Source organism: Phacochoerus africanus, chromosome 15, assembly GCF_016906955.1.
Source record: "Phacochoerus africanus isolate WHEZ1 chromosome 15, ROS_Pafr_v1, whole genome shotgun sequence".
In the NCBI taxonomy this organism is placed as follows: domain Eukaryota; kingdom Metazoa; phylum Chordata; class Mammalia; order Artiodactyla; family Suidae; genus Phacochoerus; species Phacochoerus africanus.
This window is the reverse complement of record NC_062558.1, coordinates 135,903,214-135,922,081: the sequence shown is the minus strand read 5'-3', so window position 1 is coordinate 135,922,081 and position 18,868 is coordinate 135,903,214. Positions and strand designations below refer to the sequence as shown.

The following is an 18,868-nucleotide window of genomic DNA, read 5'->3' as shown; positions in this document are numbered from 1 at the left end:
CCTGCAAAGAGCTGCTTACACAAGGGAAGAGATAAGTTGCTTTCTGCCATCTCCCCAGGAACTGGCCTCATGCCTGTCTTATAAAGAGGCCCCCAGTTAATGAATGTATAATATTTCTTTTTGAAAACTTGTTAGCTTTTTTTTTTTTAAAAAAAAAAACCCAATTTATTATGCTCATTTAGATCTAAATACAAAAAGCATAAAAGGGTCGCAATTCGGGTAAATAGCAATAAATAATAAGTGAAATGGTATTTTGTCACTGTCACGCTGGGAAGTAGAAGTTTTGTTGGTGATTGGATTTCTGTAATAAACAGGCATTTCCATTTCATCATGCATGATGGTTCCCAAACAGACATTTTAGCATTTGAATTTCACAGCAATTTTCTTGATGATTTCTGTTTTCTCTTGCTGCTCTAACAAACTACAACAGCTTAAGTGGCTTGAAACAATGCCCCCCCCCCATTTTTGGCTGTGCCCATGGCATGCAGAAGTTCCGGGGCCAGGGGTCGAACCCGTGCCACAGCAGTAACTAGAGCCACAGAATTGACAACGCCAGATCCTTAATTGACTGAGCTGCCAGGGAACTCTGAAGGTCACAGGGCTGGCAGCCTGTTGGGGTCCCTGCTTCACATCTCACCAGGTTGAAATCAAGGTGTTCCCAAAGCCGCCCTGTTTGATGGAGGCATCAGGGGAGGACCTGTTCCTGCGCATTTGCGCTATTGGCAGAATTCACCTCTTTGAGATGGCAGGGCCAGTGTCCCTGTGTTTTCTCTGGCTGAAGGTCAAGGGCCATTCCCAGCTTCTCGAGGCCACTGCTTCCTGGGCTCGTGGCTCCTGTGTTCCATCTTCAAGGTGAGCAAACTGGTCATCTGCTTCTCTTGTTGCATCTCTCTGATGCCAGCAATGCAGGTTCTCTGCTTTTAAGCACCTTCGTGAGTGCACTGGGCCCATCTGAATAAACCAGGATGATATTCCCCTGTCCCCCTTTATGACGCATGCAAGGTCAGGGATTAGTGTGGGGACATTCCAGGGGAATTAGTATGGGAACGTTTTGGGGGGACCCATTTTTCCCGACCACACTGATAAACAGGAAGAGTCTTGTTATCTCCAATTTCCTGGTGAGGGAACGTGGCCCACCATCGTGAAGTGACCCACAAGCAGTCCCCAAGCCTGAGTGGCAGCATCCAAACCATCTGTGGACACACCTCTCGCCGGAGGGCCCCCCCCCGCCCCGCCCATCAAGTACAGCCTCCTAGATGGAAACATGCTACATTTCCAAGATGAAATGAAGTAGTTCTTTCTTAAGTAAAACTGTAATTCCTTTGCAATCAAAGGAGGAGGAATTGTTACACCTTTGCTTCCTAAATTTCCAACTTAGGGTGCCTCTAAACGCCAGTCAGGGGCTCGGTGACCCCCTTCGGGGCTGTTGAGGGTGGTTTGAGGATGCTGAAGTGAACCTGTCCCAGACCCCAGCCAGGGCCTCCTTCACATGACATTTCTCATCACAAGCTCTGTGTTCCGTGGTGCAGCCTCACTGATGCTGAGTGCTGTATGGGGGGCCTGTGGCCCTAGGGCTGCAGGCAGTCTTGTGAGTGAAGGGGCACAGGATGGCGGGCATAGCACTAGGGCTGCAGGCAGTCTTGTGAGTGATGGGGCATGGATGGTGGGCCATGGCACTAGGGCTGCGGGCAGTCTTGTGAGTGAAGGGCTTGTAACTGATGGAAAAGTCCATCTTAGCCATTGGCCTCCTGCCCTGGGCGTCCAGGTGAACCTGAGCTATCAGCAGGCAGTGACTTTCTCTCTCCTGCCTGCTCATCCTGATGCCGGAAGGCCAGGAGGTCAGGAGGGTGGCAGAGGTCTAAGGACAAGTGCCTCAAACCCACTGGCCTCTGACGTCAGAGGCCCATTACAGCAACACGGCCTCCCTCACAGGGTGCCGGCGTCGGGGGTCCAGTCCCCAAGCCCAGGGCCATCAACAAGCGTTAAGCGGCAGAGGAGGCCGCCCTCACCTCCTCCTCCGGCCCTGATTTTCCTCCACCCCCACTCTCACCACCACCCCCGCCCCGGCCCCGCAGCCCTGACATCTGACTCTGCAGCCCCGCCCCCACCGCCTTGGATGTGACGTTGATTGACGTTTGTCCCCCCCTCCCCCTGCTGCTGCGGGCTCTCTACTCCTCTGCTCTGGTTTGGATTCTTTCTCATGAAGGTCCAAAGGAACCGAATGGGAGGAGCAGGTTTCCTTTGGGTCACCCGCGGGTGCCAGAGCCCTGCCACTGCCCTCGTCCAGTCAGAGACGGAGCGGTCTGGCTCCCCGCAAGCACCGCCTTCGCTCCGCAGAGGGGGGAGAACACAGGTCACCTTCATCAGCCGTTCCACAGTCACCATGAAGGGGTCCTCCGAGCTGCCACTGGCATCTGTGAGACGTCAGCCTCTGGGAGGGAGGCTGGCGGAGGGCCGGACGGTGGCCTTGTGCTCGGTCAGTGGTGACTGGGAAGAGAGCCCATTCGTACCTTCCGAGGTGACCTCATGACTTCATTGCTCCCTGAGTCAGTGTCCCCTCTGCCACCCCTACCACCTCCGCGCCTGTACCTGTCACCCCACAGATGCTTCCAGGTGGCCTAGTCCTGGGTTTAGGAAGAGAAGGCAGAACAAGACAGAAAAAGGTCCCCTTCCCACGAAATTTCTATTTCACTAGAGGAGAGAGACAATCCACGCGGGAATCGAACACGCCCATAGGCGATCACAGATGAGGTGGAGAGAAAGGAGCAGAGAGGCGGGTGAGGGCAGAGAGCCCACTGGGGAGGGAGTGGCCGGGCCGCCCTGGGGGTGGCGTCCAGGCGGAGACCTGGAGGTGAGGCCCTGGGAGCCAGGAGGACCGTCCAGCCAAGGCTCAGCGGGCGCAGAGGCCCAGCAGCCTGCCGAGCTGGGCCAGCTCAGCGGGGTGGCCGGAGTTGGGGACGAGGGAGGCCAGATCACCGCGATGTGAAGGCCACAGCCCTTCACAGAATGTGGGTTACCACGGATGCATTTTACCGAGGAGCCTCGTCACTAAGCGGGGGTGTTCTGGGGCAGAGCTGCTGTCAGTTTCCCCCCGGTTCCCCTTTGTGTTGGACCTGGGGCTGATAAAGTACGAACTGAATCTTAGATGTGGGTGAAGTTCGAGAAACTGGTGTCCTCAAGCTTTTACCCAGACTGCTTTCTGTTAAATCCTGTTGTCAATCTCCTCTTGCAACCCAGGAGCAAACTCTGGGGGGGACAAGGGACCGTTCTCTGCTCAGAAGCAGCCATTGTCGGGAGTTCCCACTATGGCTCCATGGGTTAAAAACCCGACTAGTATCCATGAGGAGGTGGGTTTGATCCCTGGCCTTGCTCAGTGAGTTAAGGATCTGGCGTTGCTGTGAGCTGCAGCGTAGGTCACAGATGCGGCTCAGATCCCACGTGGGCTGTGATATAGCCTGGCTGCAGCTTGGATTTGACCCCTAGCCCGGGAACTTCCATATACCGCAGGTGCAGCCCTAAAAAGGAAAAAAAAAAGAATCAGTCATTGTCCTTCTATGGACAAAGAGCAGGAAGCGCTGTAACCCTATAGCACAGGGATGCACAGGGGAGAATGGCAGTATTTCAGTGACTAAGTGAGGCTGCAAGATGCCCTGGCTGTAGCTATAGGCATCTAAAATGAAAATCGAAAATGTTGGCTGCAAACTCACGCCTGCACGAGCCTACAAATAGCAGCAGCATAAAGAGCTTGAACTCAGGGCTGTGCACGTGCCCCCCGGGCATGAAAGGTTGTGTCTTTTCCTGGCAGGAAGGGAGAAGTGGGCTGGAATCTGTAAAGCCCTCACAGGGAGAAATGCAGTAAGATGAGTCCTTGTGAACACGAACCTAACATTTTCACACCCAAACAACTTAGAACTGATTCTGTATCTTTCAGAAGCAGTTTTTAACCTGGGAAAATGGGTGCCTTTCCGCACATCTTAACAAGGGATTTGCTCATGTCATTTTTTCCATCAGAAAAAAAAAAAAAATGATTGATGGCTCATGAATAAACATTATCATCATTTACGTAATAACTGAAAAGGCCCCAAGCCAGAGACACCCACTATGACGCTGCCCTCACTCCTTACTGTGTTCTCAGGCTAATTCAATTTCGTCCTCTCTCAATTCCACGGTACGCACATCTTCCTGGCTATGGAGCTAGTGCACTGATATTAAAGTGGTAATCAAGATTGCCTCTAAATATTCATAGCAATAAATGACTCCCTCGTGCCCTATGAGTGCCAGGGCTGCAGCCCGAAGCATTTATTTAGTGCTGCAGAGGGATCTGGTTATTTCAGAGTCCCCTGAATGCAGTATTTTAATATTGTTGTTTGGCTTGAAAAACTGGATCCCTCTGAGCTTCTGGTACCGATGGTTGAAATGAATGAATTTGGCTCAGAACTGACCATTGTCTTTGAAAAGATAACCTAGAAATCATAGTGGGAGTGGACTCGGCTGTCAGTGCCTCCCCCCATCTGATTTTTTAAGGCAGGTCCCTTCCTTCTGCCGACTCACTGCCAGCTTCTTCAATGCCATGGTCAGGTTCAGATTTTTCTAAGTCATTGAAAATTATCTTTAAGGACATAGACGCACCCAGGAGATGATGCTGTATATCAGTTCAGGGAAAAAAATTCATAAGCTTCCCTGCTCCCAGGAAAAGCTACGTTTATGGCCTTGGGATGTCCTGCAGCCATCATGGATGAAATAATTTAAATTCAAGTTTAGGTGAGTTCCCAATTATACAAAGTAAAGAAAGGAAGCACAATGGATAATACCAAGAAGATGAAAAGAAACTGTAGCTAATCAAAAAAAAAAATCACTTTTTAAACATGTGTTTAAACTTCCAGTTAAGTGGGATGTGCTTTCTAAGTGCATTGTGAGAAGTCTCAGGTAGAGTACAGGGCAGCCCAGGGTCTGAGTGATGGGTAGCCGGGTCCAGCCAGAGCCTTATTTTGCAGACCTGCCTGCAAACTGTTTAGGGGAATTGCCCAAACTCATTTCCATGGGAAACTTACAAGGAGAGAGGCCTCAGAAGAAACCTGCCTTGATCATGGACTTCTAGCTTCCAGAACTGTGTGAGAATAAATTTCTGTTAAGCTACCCGGTCGGTGATATTTTGTTATGGCAACCTCAGCAAACGAATACAGGGGGGCTTCTCAGGTTCTGGTAATATTTGATTTTTCAGCTAGGTGTCAGGTTCCCTGGTGATTATTTAATTGTTTTTTTAAATTGTACTTATGCATTTTATATACTCTTTTGGATATAATTTTTCCACCTAAAATTGTAGAATTACAATGACTGTCAAAACATTTCTAGCATAGTATTGATAAGCGTTTAATTAATTTAGTTAGCAAATGCAGTTCTTTAAGCATTCAATAAAAGCTGCCGTTTCATTAGGCCAATCAATACGTCATTTTTAAGAAAAGGAATGCCGTATTTAACAGCACCAGTTCATCACCTCCAGTGTCTAAAAATCAAAAGAGAATGGAATGAATGCCTGCTTTTGCACCAAGAAATCTAATGCAATTAGTGGGTTTTGAGTTAAAATAGCTCCCTGTTCTCCTTCACCATTGATTTCTCCTGCACCATTCAGATCTCAGCTAAAATATACAGATAGCGCTCTTTCTGCCTCCCTGGGGACAACGTATTCATTTGAAATCTGTTGACGTTAGGACGTCGTAACAGCTCCTGTAGGGACTTTACGTGGAAATAGTACAAATGCAAATGTTTCAACCAACTGAATTTTTCAGGGAAAAAAAGGGACTGCAAGTATTTTATTTTTATTCACAAAATCCTGATAATTGTGAGGATTTATCTTTAAAATAGTGATGGGCATGTCCCTATCTTAGGAGAACACAACTTATAAGTAAAGTAACAAAGTTATTTACACACATGCATGTAAAACACATGTGGATAGACAAACATATTCATTAATACGCTATTTGGACACATCTTGACAGAACATTGCGAGGTGTTTTTTTCTTTTTCTCTTTTTAGGGCCTCCCCTGTGGTATATGGAAGTTTCCAGACTAGGGGTCAAATCAGAACTGTAGCTGCCAGCCTACACAACAGCTTGCAGCAATCCTGTATTCTTAACCCATTGAGCGAGGCTGGGGATCGAACCTGCATCCTCGTGGATACTAGTTGGGTTCTTTTTTTTTGTCTTTTTGTTTTGTTTTGTTTTGTTTTGTTAGGGCTGTGCCCCCGATATATGGAAGTTCCCAGGCTAGGGGTTGAATCAGAGCTACAGCTGCCAGCCTACTCCACAGCCACAGCAACATGGGATCCGAGCCTCATCTGCCACCTGCATCTTCATGGATACTAGTTGGGTTTGTTAACCACTGAGCCATGATGGGAGTTCCTCGTTGGGTTCTTAACCAGCTGAGCCACAACAGAAACTCCCTAGGATTTTATTGTAAACACGATCTCATTTTTCTAAGATACAGCTAATGAGTACAAACTGCAGACCCTGGAGAGAACATTCTATATATATTTATTTGTAATTAAATCTAGGTGTCAGAAAGTATTGGTAATTTAGCTAAAAAATCCTTGTGACAGGAGTTCCCGTCGTGGCGCAGTGGTTAACGAATCTGACTAGGAACCATGAAGTTGCGGGTTCGATCCCTGCCCTTGCTCAGTGGGTTAACGATCCGGCGTTGCCATGAGCTGTGGTGTAGGTTGCAGACGCGGCTCGGATCCCATGTTGCTGTGGCTCTGGCGTAGGCCGGTGGCTACAGCTCCGATTCGACCCCTAGCCTGGGAACCTCCATATGCCGCAGGATCGGCCCAAGAAATGGCAAAAAAGACCAAAAAAAAAAAAAAAATCCTTGTGACAGACTTGAAAGTGTACTCAGCTGAGAAGCACTTCCGTAGGCTATATGTTAAAATCCAAAGAAGTGATGTGTGTTTAACGTTGCATGGGGTAGGAAGAGTGGCATTGAATGTAAAAGTTCAACCGACACTCGGAAATCCATACAATCTTATAAACACCAGCCAGTCTCAAAACATAGCAGGTCAGAAGCATGGTTTTTAGTGGATCACTGATGTTTGTGTAATCATTTGCTAGAATGAATCCGTAAAAACAAGATCTGTTTAAACCCAGAAAACAGACTTAAGCATTCCGTGTATATGGAAAGTCATGTGTATAATGCTCATGCTTAAGTAACTACTCAAAAAATAATGTCACCTACTAATGAAAATTGAGAGGAGCTTTCCTAAAACACATTAAAAAAAAAAAAACCAACTCAGATTTGCACCTAATTTTATCTTGTAAAGGCACCAATGTTCAGAAGAGTCTAGCACTTGGGCAGCGATTGGGCGATGCAATTGCCAGGTCTTTATTGCTCACCCAGTGATGTCCAGTGTAGCTGGCAATGTCTGTGAACTTGCTGTGAGGACAGAAATGTTCCATGTTTGGCCTGTCCAGGAGGGGTACCGCCAACCACATGTGCGACGGATGAGCTGATTCTTAATTTTTATTTCATTTTAATTAATTCGAATGTACATAGCCATATGTCGCTAATGGTTCCCATGTTACACAGAGGAAAAAGACATTCCAAGGGCTGCCCTGAAAATAAAGTGGATGGTGTTTCACCCTTTGTGACTTGACCCCAGTTATATGACATTATTTAATGCAAGCTGTAACATTTTCCCCAAACGTCCTGTGACTTTGTTGTGGGTTTTGTTTCTTTTTTCTTTTTTTTTTTAAGGGTACAACTGAAGCCTATGGAAGTTCCCGGGCTAGGGTTGGAATCGGAGCTGCAGCTGCCAGCCTACGCCACAGCCACAGCCACAGCCACAGTAACACCAGATCCCAGCTGCATCTGCAACCTTTGGCAAAGCTTGTGGCAAAGCGGGATCCTTAACCCACTGAGCAAGGCCAGGAACGGAACCCGCATCCTCATGGACACTATGTCTGGCTCTTAACCCACTGAGCCACAACGGGAGCTCCCCATTTTGTTTCATTTTAACTCGTTAGTTTAATGTTGGTTATTGGAACTTACAGTCCACTTTCTCTTAGGCTGTGGTTAGTTAATTCATAGTAGAGCTGAATGCTGTGTGGTAAAAACGTGCCTTAAACTAAGGAGTTCGTATCTTTCAAACTTTGAATGTTAGAGAGCTATGCGTGAACTTCTCATTCTCCCATCTCTTATTCAAGCACAAAATCAAAACACGTACAAAGCAAAGGCAGACAAAACCAATACACTGAGGTCAGCAGCACTAATTTAATGTGTATGGTGATGAGCAAGACTGAAATGCCATCTGTAGCACCAGGCAGCACTATAGGAGCCTGGTGATCTTGGGTTTGGGAAGCTGGCACCATCCTGACCCAGCTCTCCTCCTCGTGGACCTTTTTAAGCCACTAAGGAACCTTCATTCCTACACTGGGCTGTGATGGCATTTGGCCCTTCCTTAGGTGGACTGCGTCCTTTGTGAACTAAACCCTCCCCTGCCCTTCTCCCTCAGCCTGGACCATTGGGCAGCACTGCCAGGCGTCCACCTAAACACAGGAGCATGGTCATGATAAGTGAATTCTCTTAACACATCATCAGAATGAAAACACAGAGCTCATTTTTAAAAAATAAACATTAAAGGGAGTTCCCATCGTGGCTCAGGGGATTTTGAACCCGACTAGTATCGATGAGGATGCAGGTTCAATCCCTGGCCTCACTCACTGGGTTAAGGATCCAGCACTGCCATGAGCTGTGGTGTAGGTCACAGAGGCGTCTCAGATCCTGCGTGGCTGTGGCTGTGGTGTAGGCTGGCAGCTGCAGCTCAGATTCAACCCCTAGCCTGGGAACTTCCATATGCTGCAGGTGAGGCCCTAAAAAGCAAAAGAAATAAATAAAAATAAATGTAAACATTAACCATTTTGAGTTTCTCTAGGAGAGAAATGTCTGGTAGACATGTGGAACCCCCATTTGAAATGTGCTGCCCTGAGGGAGGGGGAGTAGGAGTGGACTGTCCCTCCCCAGAATCACTGAGGATGCCCAGGGGGAGGGGCAGCAGGGGGGGGGGGATCATAGAATAACCTTAGGATGGCACATGGATTTAGACTCGGGTGAGGACTCTGAATCATTGACTTGGGCTCAGCAAGGGAGAATGTGGCACATTCGGCCCCCTGGTTTAGGTGGGAGAGAACTTGGGGCAGGCATGGGTTAAGGGGCACTGCCCTGTGGATATGTTCCTGGGACAGGACAAGAAACTCATTGGGATTTCTGGGGCAGAACAGAGAAGATAGATGCTGTGCCGCCACTGACAATGGACAGGCGAGGGCTTCCTGGCGCCCAGAGGAGAAAAGGGGCAGGGGTCTGCCTGGCAAGAGGGAAAAGAGGTTGCTTGCCCCATTCATTGATTGATTCCTTCATCCAGCAACTCGTGAGCCTTTATTATTTGTCTGGCATCATTGTGGACATTATAAATCAGTGGACCCACAAGTCAACATATTGAATTATAACCAGTAAGAAGGAAGTTCTTCCTTACACGGAGGAAAAGGGCAGGAGACTGGAAGAAAGAAAACCTAGGGAGGAGTTCCCATCGTGGCTCAGTGGTGGATGAACCCACCTGGCATCCATGAGGACATGGGTTTGATTCCTGGCCTCACTCAGTGGGTTAAGGATCTGGCGCTGCCGTGAGCTGTGGCGTAGGTCGCAGATGCAGCTGGGATCCCATGTTGCTGTGGCTGTGGTGTAGACCGGTGGCTACAGCTCCAGTTGGACCCCTAGCCTGGGAACCTCCATATGCCTTGGGTGCGGCCTTAAAAAGACAACAAAGAAAAGAAAAGAAAAGAAAGCCTGGAGACAGGTGGATGTTGCTAGATTGGGGAGTGAGGTAAGGCTTTTTGAATCATTGCCATTTAAGCTGATACCTAGGACAAGCATTGGAAGGAAGCCTTCCAGGCAGAGGGAACAGCCTGTGCAAAGCCTCAGAGCTGCAAAGGGGCTTGGTGTGTTTGAGGAGCTGGCAAGAGCCGGCCGAGTGAGGAGGAGAGCAATGGAGGTGCGTGTGGAGGGTGGAGGGCCAGGCCTACCGGTGCTTCAGGCCACATATTCATGGCGGAAAGAGCATGGAGATTTCTCAAAAACCTAAAAATTGAACTACCACATGACCCCGCAATTCCACTCCTGGGTATATATCTGAAAAAAACAAACCACTAATTCAAAAAGATATACACCCCAATGTTCATAGCAGCATTATTTACAAAGGCAAGATACAGGAAGCAATCTAAGTGCTGCACAAAAGAAGATGTGATGTACACACACACACACATGTGCGCGCACACACAATCGAATACTATTCAGCCATAAAAAAGAATGAAAATGTTGCTATTTGCAGCAATGTGGATGGACTTGGAGGCATATGCTGAGTGAAATAAGTCAGACGAAGAGAGACAAATACTGTATGATATCACCTATATGTGGAATCTAAAAATATGACAAACGACAAAGGAAAAAGAATCAGCTCACGGATATAGAGAGAGAACTAGTGTTTCCCACTGCGGAGAGGGACGTGGGAAGGGGCATTGTGGGGTAGGGGCTAAGACTAACACTATTAGTGGGAAGGGGCTAACACTATTAGGCATAAAATAAGCTACCAGGATATACTGTACAACTTGATGAATATAGCCAATGTTTTATAGTAACTATAAATAGAGTATAACCTTTAGAAATTGCAAATCACTGTATTGTGCGCCTATAACTTATATAATATTGTACATCACTTATACTTTGATAAAATGTTTTTTAAGAAGTTGGCATCTTATCATCAGTGCAGTGGGATGTCCACACAGGCTTGTCATAAGCAGGGGTGGGTGGATGAGGTTGCATTTTTATCAGTATCCTCCCACTGCCTTTGGAAAATGAAAGGGAGAAAAGCAAGGGTAGAGGTGGAGGCCTCCAGGGTAAAGAATTTTGCCGCATCCAGGTGAGAGATGGCTGTCGTTTGGACCAGAGCAGGACGAAGGGATGTTCCCTTTACTACGGGAGTTGAGTTTTGGAGGGCGACTCAAGCGGACCTCATGGTGGATCGGATGGAGTTGTTGGGGGTGAGGGGCTCCAAATTTCTGAGCAGTTGGGAAAATGAAAGTGCCCTTTCTAGAAACAGAAACTGAGGAAGGAGTGGATTATGGAACATAGGCGTTGAGTCAAGGAGGCTCCCAAGGGCACCATGGCTAAAGGAGAGGCAGGCAGAGACGGGGAGCGCAGGTGCGTTGGTGCCGTCCCGGTGGGTGACACGTTCTCCAGACGCTCCTCCTGCTCCTCCGGGTCTCCTCTCCTGGGGTCTCAGAATGGTCCCAGGAAGAAAAGGTATTTTCCCCTCCCTCTATTGAAGATGCCTGTGGAGGCCATTCAGCTGTTGGCATGTCAAAGGGATGTGATTTTCACCTGACTTCCTTATTTATCTTTCAGAATCATCCAGAAGAGTTGCATTTTCGAATACAACTGGAAAGCAAAGAACTGATCGTAAAGCTGGAAAGAAACGAGTAAGTCGAGTTAATTCGTGTTAATGGCGGGATAGGAGAGTGCGGGCCAGTGGGGATCCAAAAGGGCTGCCTAGTTGACGTGGGCGTTTAGAGACACGGAGCTGAATGTGTGGACTCGTAATCCACATTTGGATTCGAGGCTGGAATTAACTTCAAAAAAAAAAAAAAAAAGATCCAATGGAAAAATAAAGAATTTTATCACTCTCAAAAAAGAAGTTTATAGCTCAGCAGCTTTTTCTCATAGTTCTGATGTTTCCCTTCTTCTCAGAGCCTGATCTTTCAAGGATAGAATTTAAGCATCCTCTGTGCTGTTCCAATAACAGTGTTCCATAATTAGTTGACTTTTGGCAATTCCCAGGTTATATAAGGAGAAACAGCTTCAAATGGGTGGAAGCTCTTTTTTCCTTGAGAATTACCAAGAGTTTATTTTATCTTTCAGAGCTTGTCTCCAGTGGTATAAAGTATTTATTTTATCTTTTTATTTAAAAATGTAGACTTTTTTTTGCAAAATTATATAAATTTCCAGAAAATGGTATTATTTTTTTCTTCTGTAGCACATGGATGTTATTACATATTTGGTAGACCTTCCCAGGAGAACACTGTGCCTGCTTCAAGGCATAAGTAGAAAAAAAAAAAAAACTCATATTCTTGTCATCTTTTGCCCTCTGTGGCTCTCCCCTTGGGTTCCTCCAACCTAAAAGACCCTTTATTATTCTATTTGATTAGTACCAGAAAAGAATCGTGCTCTAATAAGCAATCCATAGTTAAAGATATCAATCAAGTTCTCAAGTCATGCTTGATTCCAAATAGGAGTTTCTCTTTGCCAGAAGTACTGCTTTCTATTCCTCACCCAGAAATGCTGATTTTTTTTTTCCCTGAAATGACAGTGTAGATAAAATAGCTTCCCTGAAATGAGATCTGCCAGAGATACTGAGTCACAGAAATCAGACTCAGCATCTCTGTGGAATCAAGAGTCAGATCACTTCCTTGTTTCGGTGCTTTGGTGTGAGCGTCCTGAGCAAATCAGATGCATGAGGTCGTGGGTGGACAATTCTCACGTTTAGTATCTGACACCAGGGCCAGCAGCAGTTTTTGAAAACTTAGATAGGCAAAATGTAAAGTACACCTGAATATATATTTAAAATAAATATATTTTAAATGAATATATGTGAAGTCGCATATGGTCTGCTTCCTGAGATCTCCAGCCTGCCTCTGTGTTTCTTGCGTGTCTCCCTCTCGCCATCAGATGGATGAAAAGCCTTTGTGAGCAGTAAATCGGGTATTTCTCGTGACGTGATGATCTTAAAACAGAGGTTCAGGCACATATCTTAGATCATCAGGGAGCCGAATGGAAACCCCTATGTTGCTTTGGCTCTGTCTCTCTTAGCAAAGTCAATATTTTCATGCTCTTTTTTTTTTTTTTTTTTGGTCATGTAAGAATATCATAGGGCATTTTCATTTTCGTGCACAGCTGTGTGTATGTGGTTTTGAAAGCATCTCAGTGGACAGAACTCACTGTCCCCTGAAGAACAAAAGAAAAGAAGGCTTCTGGTGGTGATGCATTTCCTCGATGGGCTGCTGGATTTGGGAAGGGTCTTTATTGCAGCGGCTCCTATGGATGGCCTTTTGGAGGAATGTGGCCAATGGCGTGGATGATACTGATCCTGGACCCTTGCATGATGTGAGACCTGCAGGTAGAGGGATGGAAACTGACTTAGTAAAACATTACATTACTGTTTTCACTGTAAAAGAAATGTGTGTCCAATGCGGAAAACTGAAAACTATAGCAAAACAAAAAAACAAGGGACCCCCTTCCCCCCAAAACTACCCCTACTACCAAACACCACTCTGGTTAGTATTTTGGTGAATGTTCCTACAGACCTTATTTCTTATAAATAAGGCTTTGCTTCTTGTGTCTTCCTAGTTGATAGTGGAGTCCTGCCATGTTGGTACCCTGTTCTTCCTTCAGCTTTACCATATGGATGTACTTTTCCAAACAGAAAGGCGTTGCTTAGAGCCCATCTGTGTCTCTGAGTCTGTAAAGTGGCTTAATAGCCTTTTTCAAGGTTCTCTTTAAAAATGATTTATCTTCCACAAAGGCGTATAGTCCACATTGGCTAATTAGAATAAAATATCGTTTGAAAGGGTGCCTTGATTTGCTCACTTCCAATCCCTGGCCTTTCACAAAATAATCTCAAAATTAGAAAAGTTGTAAAAAAACTATCTCTTCTTTATGTCTCTTTTCCCAACTTCACCGTCACTGTATGTTTTAGAAAAATGTATGGAGATTGTTTAATGTATTTCTGTGACCTTTCAGAGCTTTATTTTAATTATGCTACTTATACTAATTGTAGGGATTTCATTTTGTTTAAAATAACATTTTCAAAATTGGAGCATGGCTGTATTATTATCTTAATAATCCATTCCCCCAGATACTTCGGTATAACAAATTTTTCAAAAAGGTGACATGTCTGTTTCATTAGAATGTCACTTTTGGAATGATGACTACCAAAAAATTCCGCAATTTTATGGAATGAAATGCTTGTATGCTGCTGGCTCTTAAAGCTCTCAGGCATAAAAGGTCATCAACCATCCAGTATAAAATCAAATTTTTTTTCTTTTTTTTGGCTGTAGCTGTGGCACATGGAAGTTCCTGGGCCAGGGATCACAGCTTCGACCTATGCCACAACCACAGCAACCCCGGATCCTTAACCCTACGCCAGGCTGGGGATTGAAGCCTCACCTTGGCAGAGACCCCAGCCACCGGCAGAGACAATGCTAGATCCTTAACTTGCTGTACCACAGCAGGAATTTTAATTTGCATAGCCTTTGGGTCAACAGATCCATGGAGAATTTATCCAAACGAAGCTTCAAGAACCCAAAGGCACATGTGCACTGTGCGAGATCAAGGTACATATTTAACAACCAGCAGAGCAGAGAGCCTGACCTATCAGAAGGCAGGTCTGTATCCTGCGTCAGAGCCTGAGGGAGAATCAGCCCTGTGTTCAGGGATGTTCACTGCAGGATGTTTTACCCCACAGTCCATCAATAGGGGATTTGTTGAATAAGTTATGCCTCAGAACGCCACAGTGGCACATCTAAAGAGGGTGCTGGGGATTTTTACTGTTGTAAAAAGCATTGGTAATGTGAAATCAGTGTGAACAGCATGTTAGGTCGTAATTCACATGGTATTCCGCTTTTATCTTAAAATTATACTCACGTCCATGCATATTCCAAAGATTTGGATGACAGTTACTTTATTAGTGTTTTACAACAAGAAAATATTACTCTTAAGGGAGTTGCCACTGTGGCGCAGCAGGAATGAATCCGACTGATATCCATGAGGACAGGGGTTCGATCCCTGGCCTCGTTCAGTGGGTTAAGAATCCGGCGTTGCCGTGAGCTGGGAGGTAGGTCACAGACGCGGCTCAGATCCCACATTGCTATGGCTGTGCTGTACGTTGGCAGCTACAGCTCAGATTTGACCCCTAGCCTGGGAGCTTCCATGTGCCTCGGATGTGGCCCTAGAAAGCAAAAAAAAAAAAAAAAATTTAAAAAGAGGGAGGAAAGAAAGAAAACATTACTGTTAAATTAGGAAAACCTTTTATTTTGAAGGAGAAAAGGCTGCTGCAGAAAAACTGGAAGTGGCTGAAAGGAAGGCGGTTGCAGTGTGTACCCTTTATAAAAAGGAAGAGGTGGGTGCTAGACACCCGGCAACTTTCCGAGGGCTAAAGACTCTACCCACCGAATATATCTAGCAATCTATCTTGACTAAAAACCTGCTTCAAAATCATAACCAAGGGAGTTCCTGCAAGGGCGCAGTGGGTTAAGAATCTGACTGCAGTGGCTTGGGTTACTGCAAAGGCACAGGTTCGATCCCCAGCCCGGCACAGTGGATTAAGGATCTGACATTTCCAAAGCTGTGGTATAGGTCACAGACAATGGCTCAGATTCCATCCCTGGCCCGGGAACTTCCATATACCTCGGGTGCAGCCCCCCCAAAAATATATATATAGATATTTATCCAAATGAAGATACCTATATATCTATATCTATATATATATATATCTCCCAAATAAAGGGGTCCTCAGTGCCTTTAATCATAAAAGCCATCCTCTAAAGCAAACACTAAAGAAGAGTCACCTGAGTGACCCTACTCAAAAACTCTTCATGTGAACCAGTCCTTCGTGAAGCAGGGCTGAATTTGTATTACACGGTTGTTTTGGGAAATCTATTTTATTTGCTTTCTACCATCTCTAATTTGCGCAAAGATCAGGTGCTGCGCACTTAAAAATCTGTGTTTGTAGAGCCATAATTGAATGTTTAAAGAAACTCAGAGCTTCTCTGGAGAAGCATTTTTCACGAGGTTGCTGCCTGCCTATGGAACTGCGGGGGCCAGCTTTATAACTTCCATAACTCTCCTGGATCCCCATGGACGGCCGGGCCATTCCTCAAACAGGTGCTCTGTGCAACTGCATCTTTGATCAAAATGCTTTATTGGACAGGCTGGCCAGCTTAGACCCCCGTTTTTCCAGTTTAGAATAATTAAAACCGATGGCGGCAGATCACAGTCCCTACCTAGCTGCAACACACGGAGCTTTCTGTTTTCAAGCCCTGTCCATCACGGATGGAAGACAGTTGCTGAGGGAAGTCCATGGCCCCTGTGGTTCCTATTCAGGGTGTCTCTGAGCTAGAAGAACTTTGGCAATGACTTTCCTTTGGTCTGGAATAATTCCAGGCATCTTTTAAGGGGCAGCTCTAATGAACATTCCCTCTAAGAGCAACAGTTGCAAAAAGAGTATTTTAAATTTGTCAACCGTGCATAAATATTTGAAGAGGTGTTTATGGGACGATGTCTCTGAATGTCATGATGCAGGATTGAGAAGGCAGCCAGGGCACTGGGTGGGTTTGCAGTTGGCTGAATAACTACCCAGAGGATAGTGAGCCGTCGTTCAGATGGACCAAAGTGTGCTGGACGGCTGGACTGAGGTTGCTGTCTGTGGCCTTAGGGCTCATCCTGGCCCACGATTTGTCATCCCGTCTCTATGGAGACATAAAAGGTGTGTGGATCACATTTCTTGGCAACTCCAAGCTGGAGGGAGAGAATCGTGCCCTGCATGGCGGGGCCTGGATTAGGGAGATTGCTGCAGTTTGGCTCAAGGGGCCAAAACTAACAAGGCATGATTGAATGGGGGTAAATGTAAAGTTACCTGGTTAACAAAGAAATTAACATGTGAAGTTCAGAAGGAAATTGACTAGTAGTTCTTGAGAATGAGACCTGCACACTCCACGTGAGCCCTTGAGGAGATACAGCTGCTAGGTGGTGGGTGCCATCTGAGTGGCAGGTGCACAGGGTGAGTCCTGGACCAGAAGGGCCACCATTCTGCTGTGCAGGACCCTGACCCCTTCTCGGTTTCAAGCGCACGGTTCGAGAGCTGCCTTGCCACCCGTTCCCATCTCTACCACTGAACTTTCATCACCTCTCCCACCAGCCAGAGGTGCTCTGAAAGTCAGGGGAGGGGTCTTAACTTGCCCCTCCACCCCTTTCCATGGGGCCTGGCTTCCTCTCTGAGCACTTATCAAGGGACTAAGTGGCAGGATGAGGAGAGCCTGGACCAGCCAGGAGTGAGTCTGCAGGAGGGTAAAGATGTGTCCTGGGTGGTATAAGAAACTACCTATTCAAGGAGGAAGTTTCCAGCAAGGATGCAGGGTTGGGAGTCAGGAAACTAGATTCTGAAACCCAGCTTTGCTTCCAGCAAGTTAAGACCTTGCCCCTGACCTTCAGAGCACCTCTGGCTGGTGGGAGAGGTGATGAAATGTCAACAGCAGTGATGGGAACGGTGGCAGGCAGCTCTCAAACGATGTGCCTGAAACCACGCAGGGGTCAGAGTCATGCACAGCAGAAAGGTGGCCCTTCCGGTCCAGGACCCACCTGTGCACCTGCCACTCAGGTGGCAGCCTGTTTATAATCTCTCTGTTTCCTCATCTGCGAGGCGGAATAAAAGTCTATGTAAAGTCAGGATCAAGAGGCGAGCGCCCATATTAGTTTCGATGGTCAGATTTGAAGGATTGAGTGACATATTCTTGTGGATCGAGTGATAGCAGTTATTTCTCCCAATTATATCCTTGGCTTCACCATAACTATGTCCCGTTTCAAATGTCCTAAATTAGTGCAGATCAGGTTATGCCTAATCTTCACCTGTAAATTATGGCACTAGCCAAACATCTCAATTCTGACAAGAGCTGGAAAGGACTCGTGTGCTGCTTCTTTGGGTTCCCGTTGCTGTTGTGGTCCTAATTTCACAATATTGACGTCCTTGGTAATTGGAATTTTTAAATCTTCGCTCACAGAGTGCTATTTATTTCCATATCTGCTCTTGCAGAAGAAGCCCAGCCTGCCTGTCAGCATGTCTAGCCTTAACCTGCCTGGTAGTTATAATGAATGACTAAACTAATGAGGGCAAAACTGTAAATCAGCAGCTTTGCTCTCTCATCTCATGTTTTTCTCTCTTGGCTTCCCTTCCACCATTCACAAATCTGTATCAGAGTCTTTATTAATTCAAATGACTCCTAATGTTAATCAACAGTATATCAACGGAACTGTTTATTAGTCATTTGTCCACCAACATTTATTTCATACCAGACACTGTGCTGGGCACTGGTGGTGGCATCGTCAACAAGGTAAGGTTCTTGCTCTCCTGCAGGACGGGGGTGTTTGGGGGGCCAGCAGCCTCAGGACTACCTGGGAGCTTCTCCCCAAGGCAGATGTCTGGCCCTGCTTCTCTCCTATCAGACCAGAACCCCCACTTACAGGACCTGGGGACCTGCATCTTTAACGTATTCCACAGGGAGTTATATTTGTACTTTCATTGGCAAGCCATTGGCTGCATGAAGCTATTTAATTTTAAAAGATTAAGACTTCAGTTCCTCAGTCACAAAGTTCAAGTGCTCAGTAGTCACATATGGCTATAGGGACACTTGCATCGTGGCGGGAGGGTGTGCTGGACACTAGCTCCTTCCAGGTTGGGGTTTCTGTCCTGGCTGACGCATGGCCCACAGGAATGTTCCTTCCTTCCTCTTCAGGTTGCCTAATTCCTGCAGCTTAAAAGCTTCCTCCCTTCCTTTAGGGGATGGGCAGTCCCAGAGGGCTCTACACTTTGATGAAAGGAAAAGTACGGTAGAAAATTCTCTACGCATGACTGTAGACCCATGGAATTGACAAAAGCCACATGGATATCAGCGATTGTCATCTTTTTTAGGACTGCACCCGAGGCATTTGGGGGTTCCCAGGCTAGGGGTCTAATCGGAGCTGTAGCTGCCAGCCCATGCCACAGCTCATGGCAACCCCAG

At 46.4% G+C, this 18,868-nt stretch overlaps 1 protein-coding gene across 1 annotated transcript in view; it reads left to right on the top strand.

Annotated features, from left to right (window-relative positions):
* ADAM12 (ADAM metallopeptidase domain 12) overlaps positions 1–18,868 on the top strand; it is a 377,142-nt gene that overhangs the window by 93,930 nt on the left and 264,344 nt on the right. Inside the window, exon 3 of the mRNA XM_047762575.1 lies at positions 11,445–11,518. Coding sequence (XP_047618531.1) covers positions 11,445–11,518 — 74 coding nt within the window. The remainder of the gene's footprint in view (positions 1–11,444; positions 11,519–18,868) is intronic.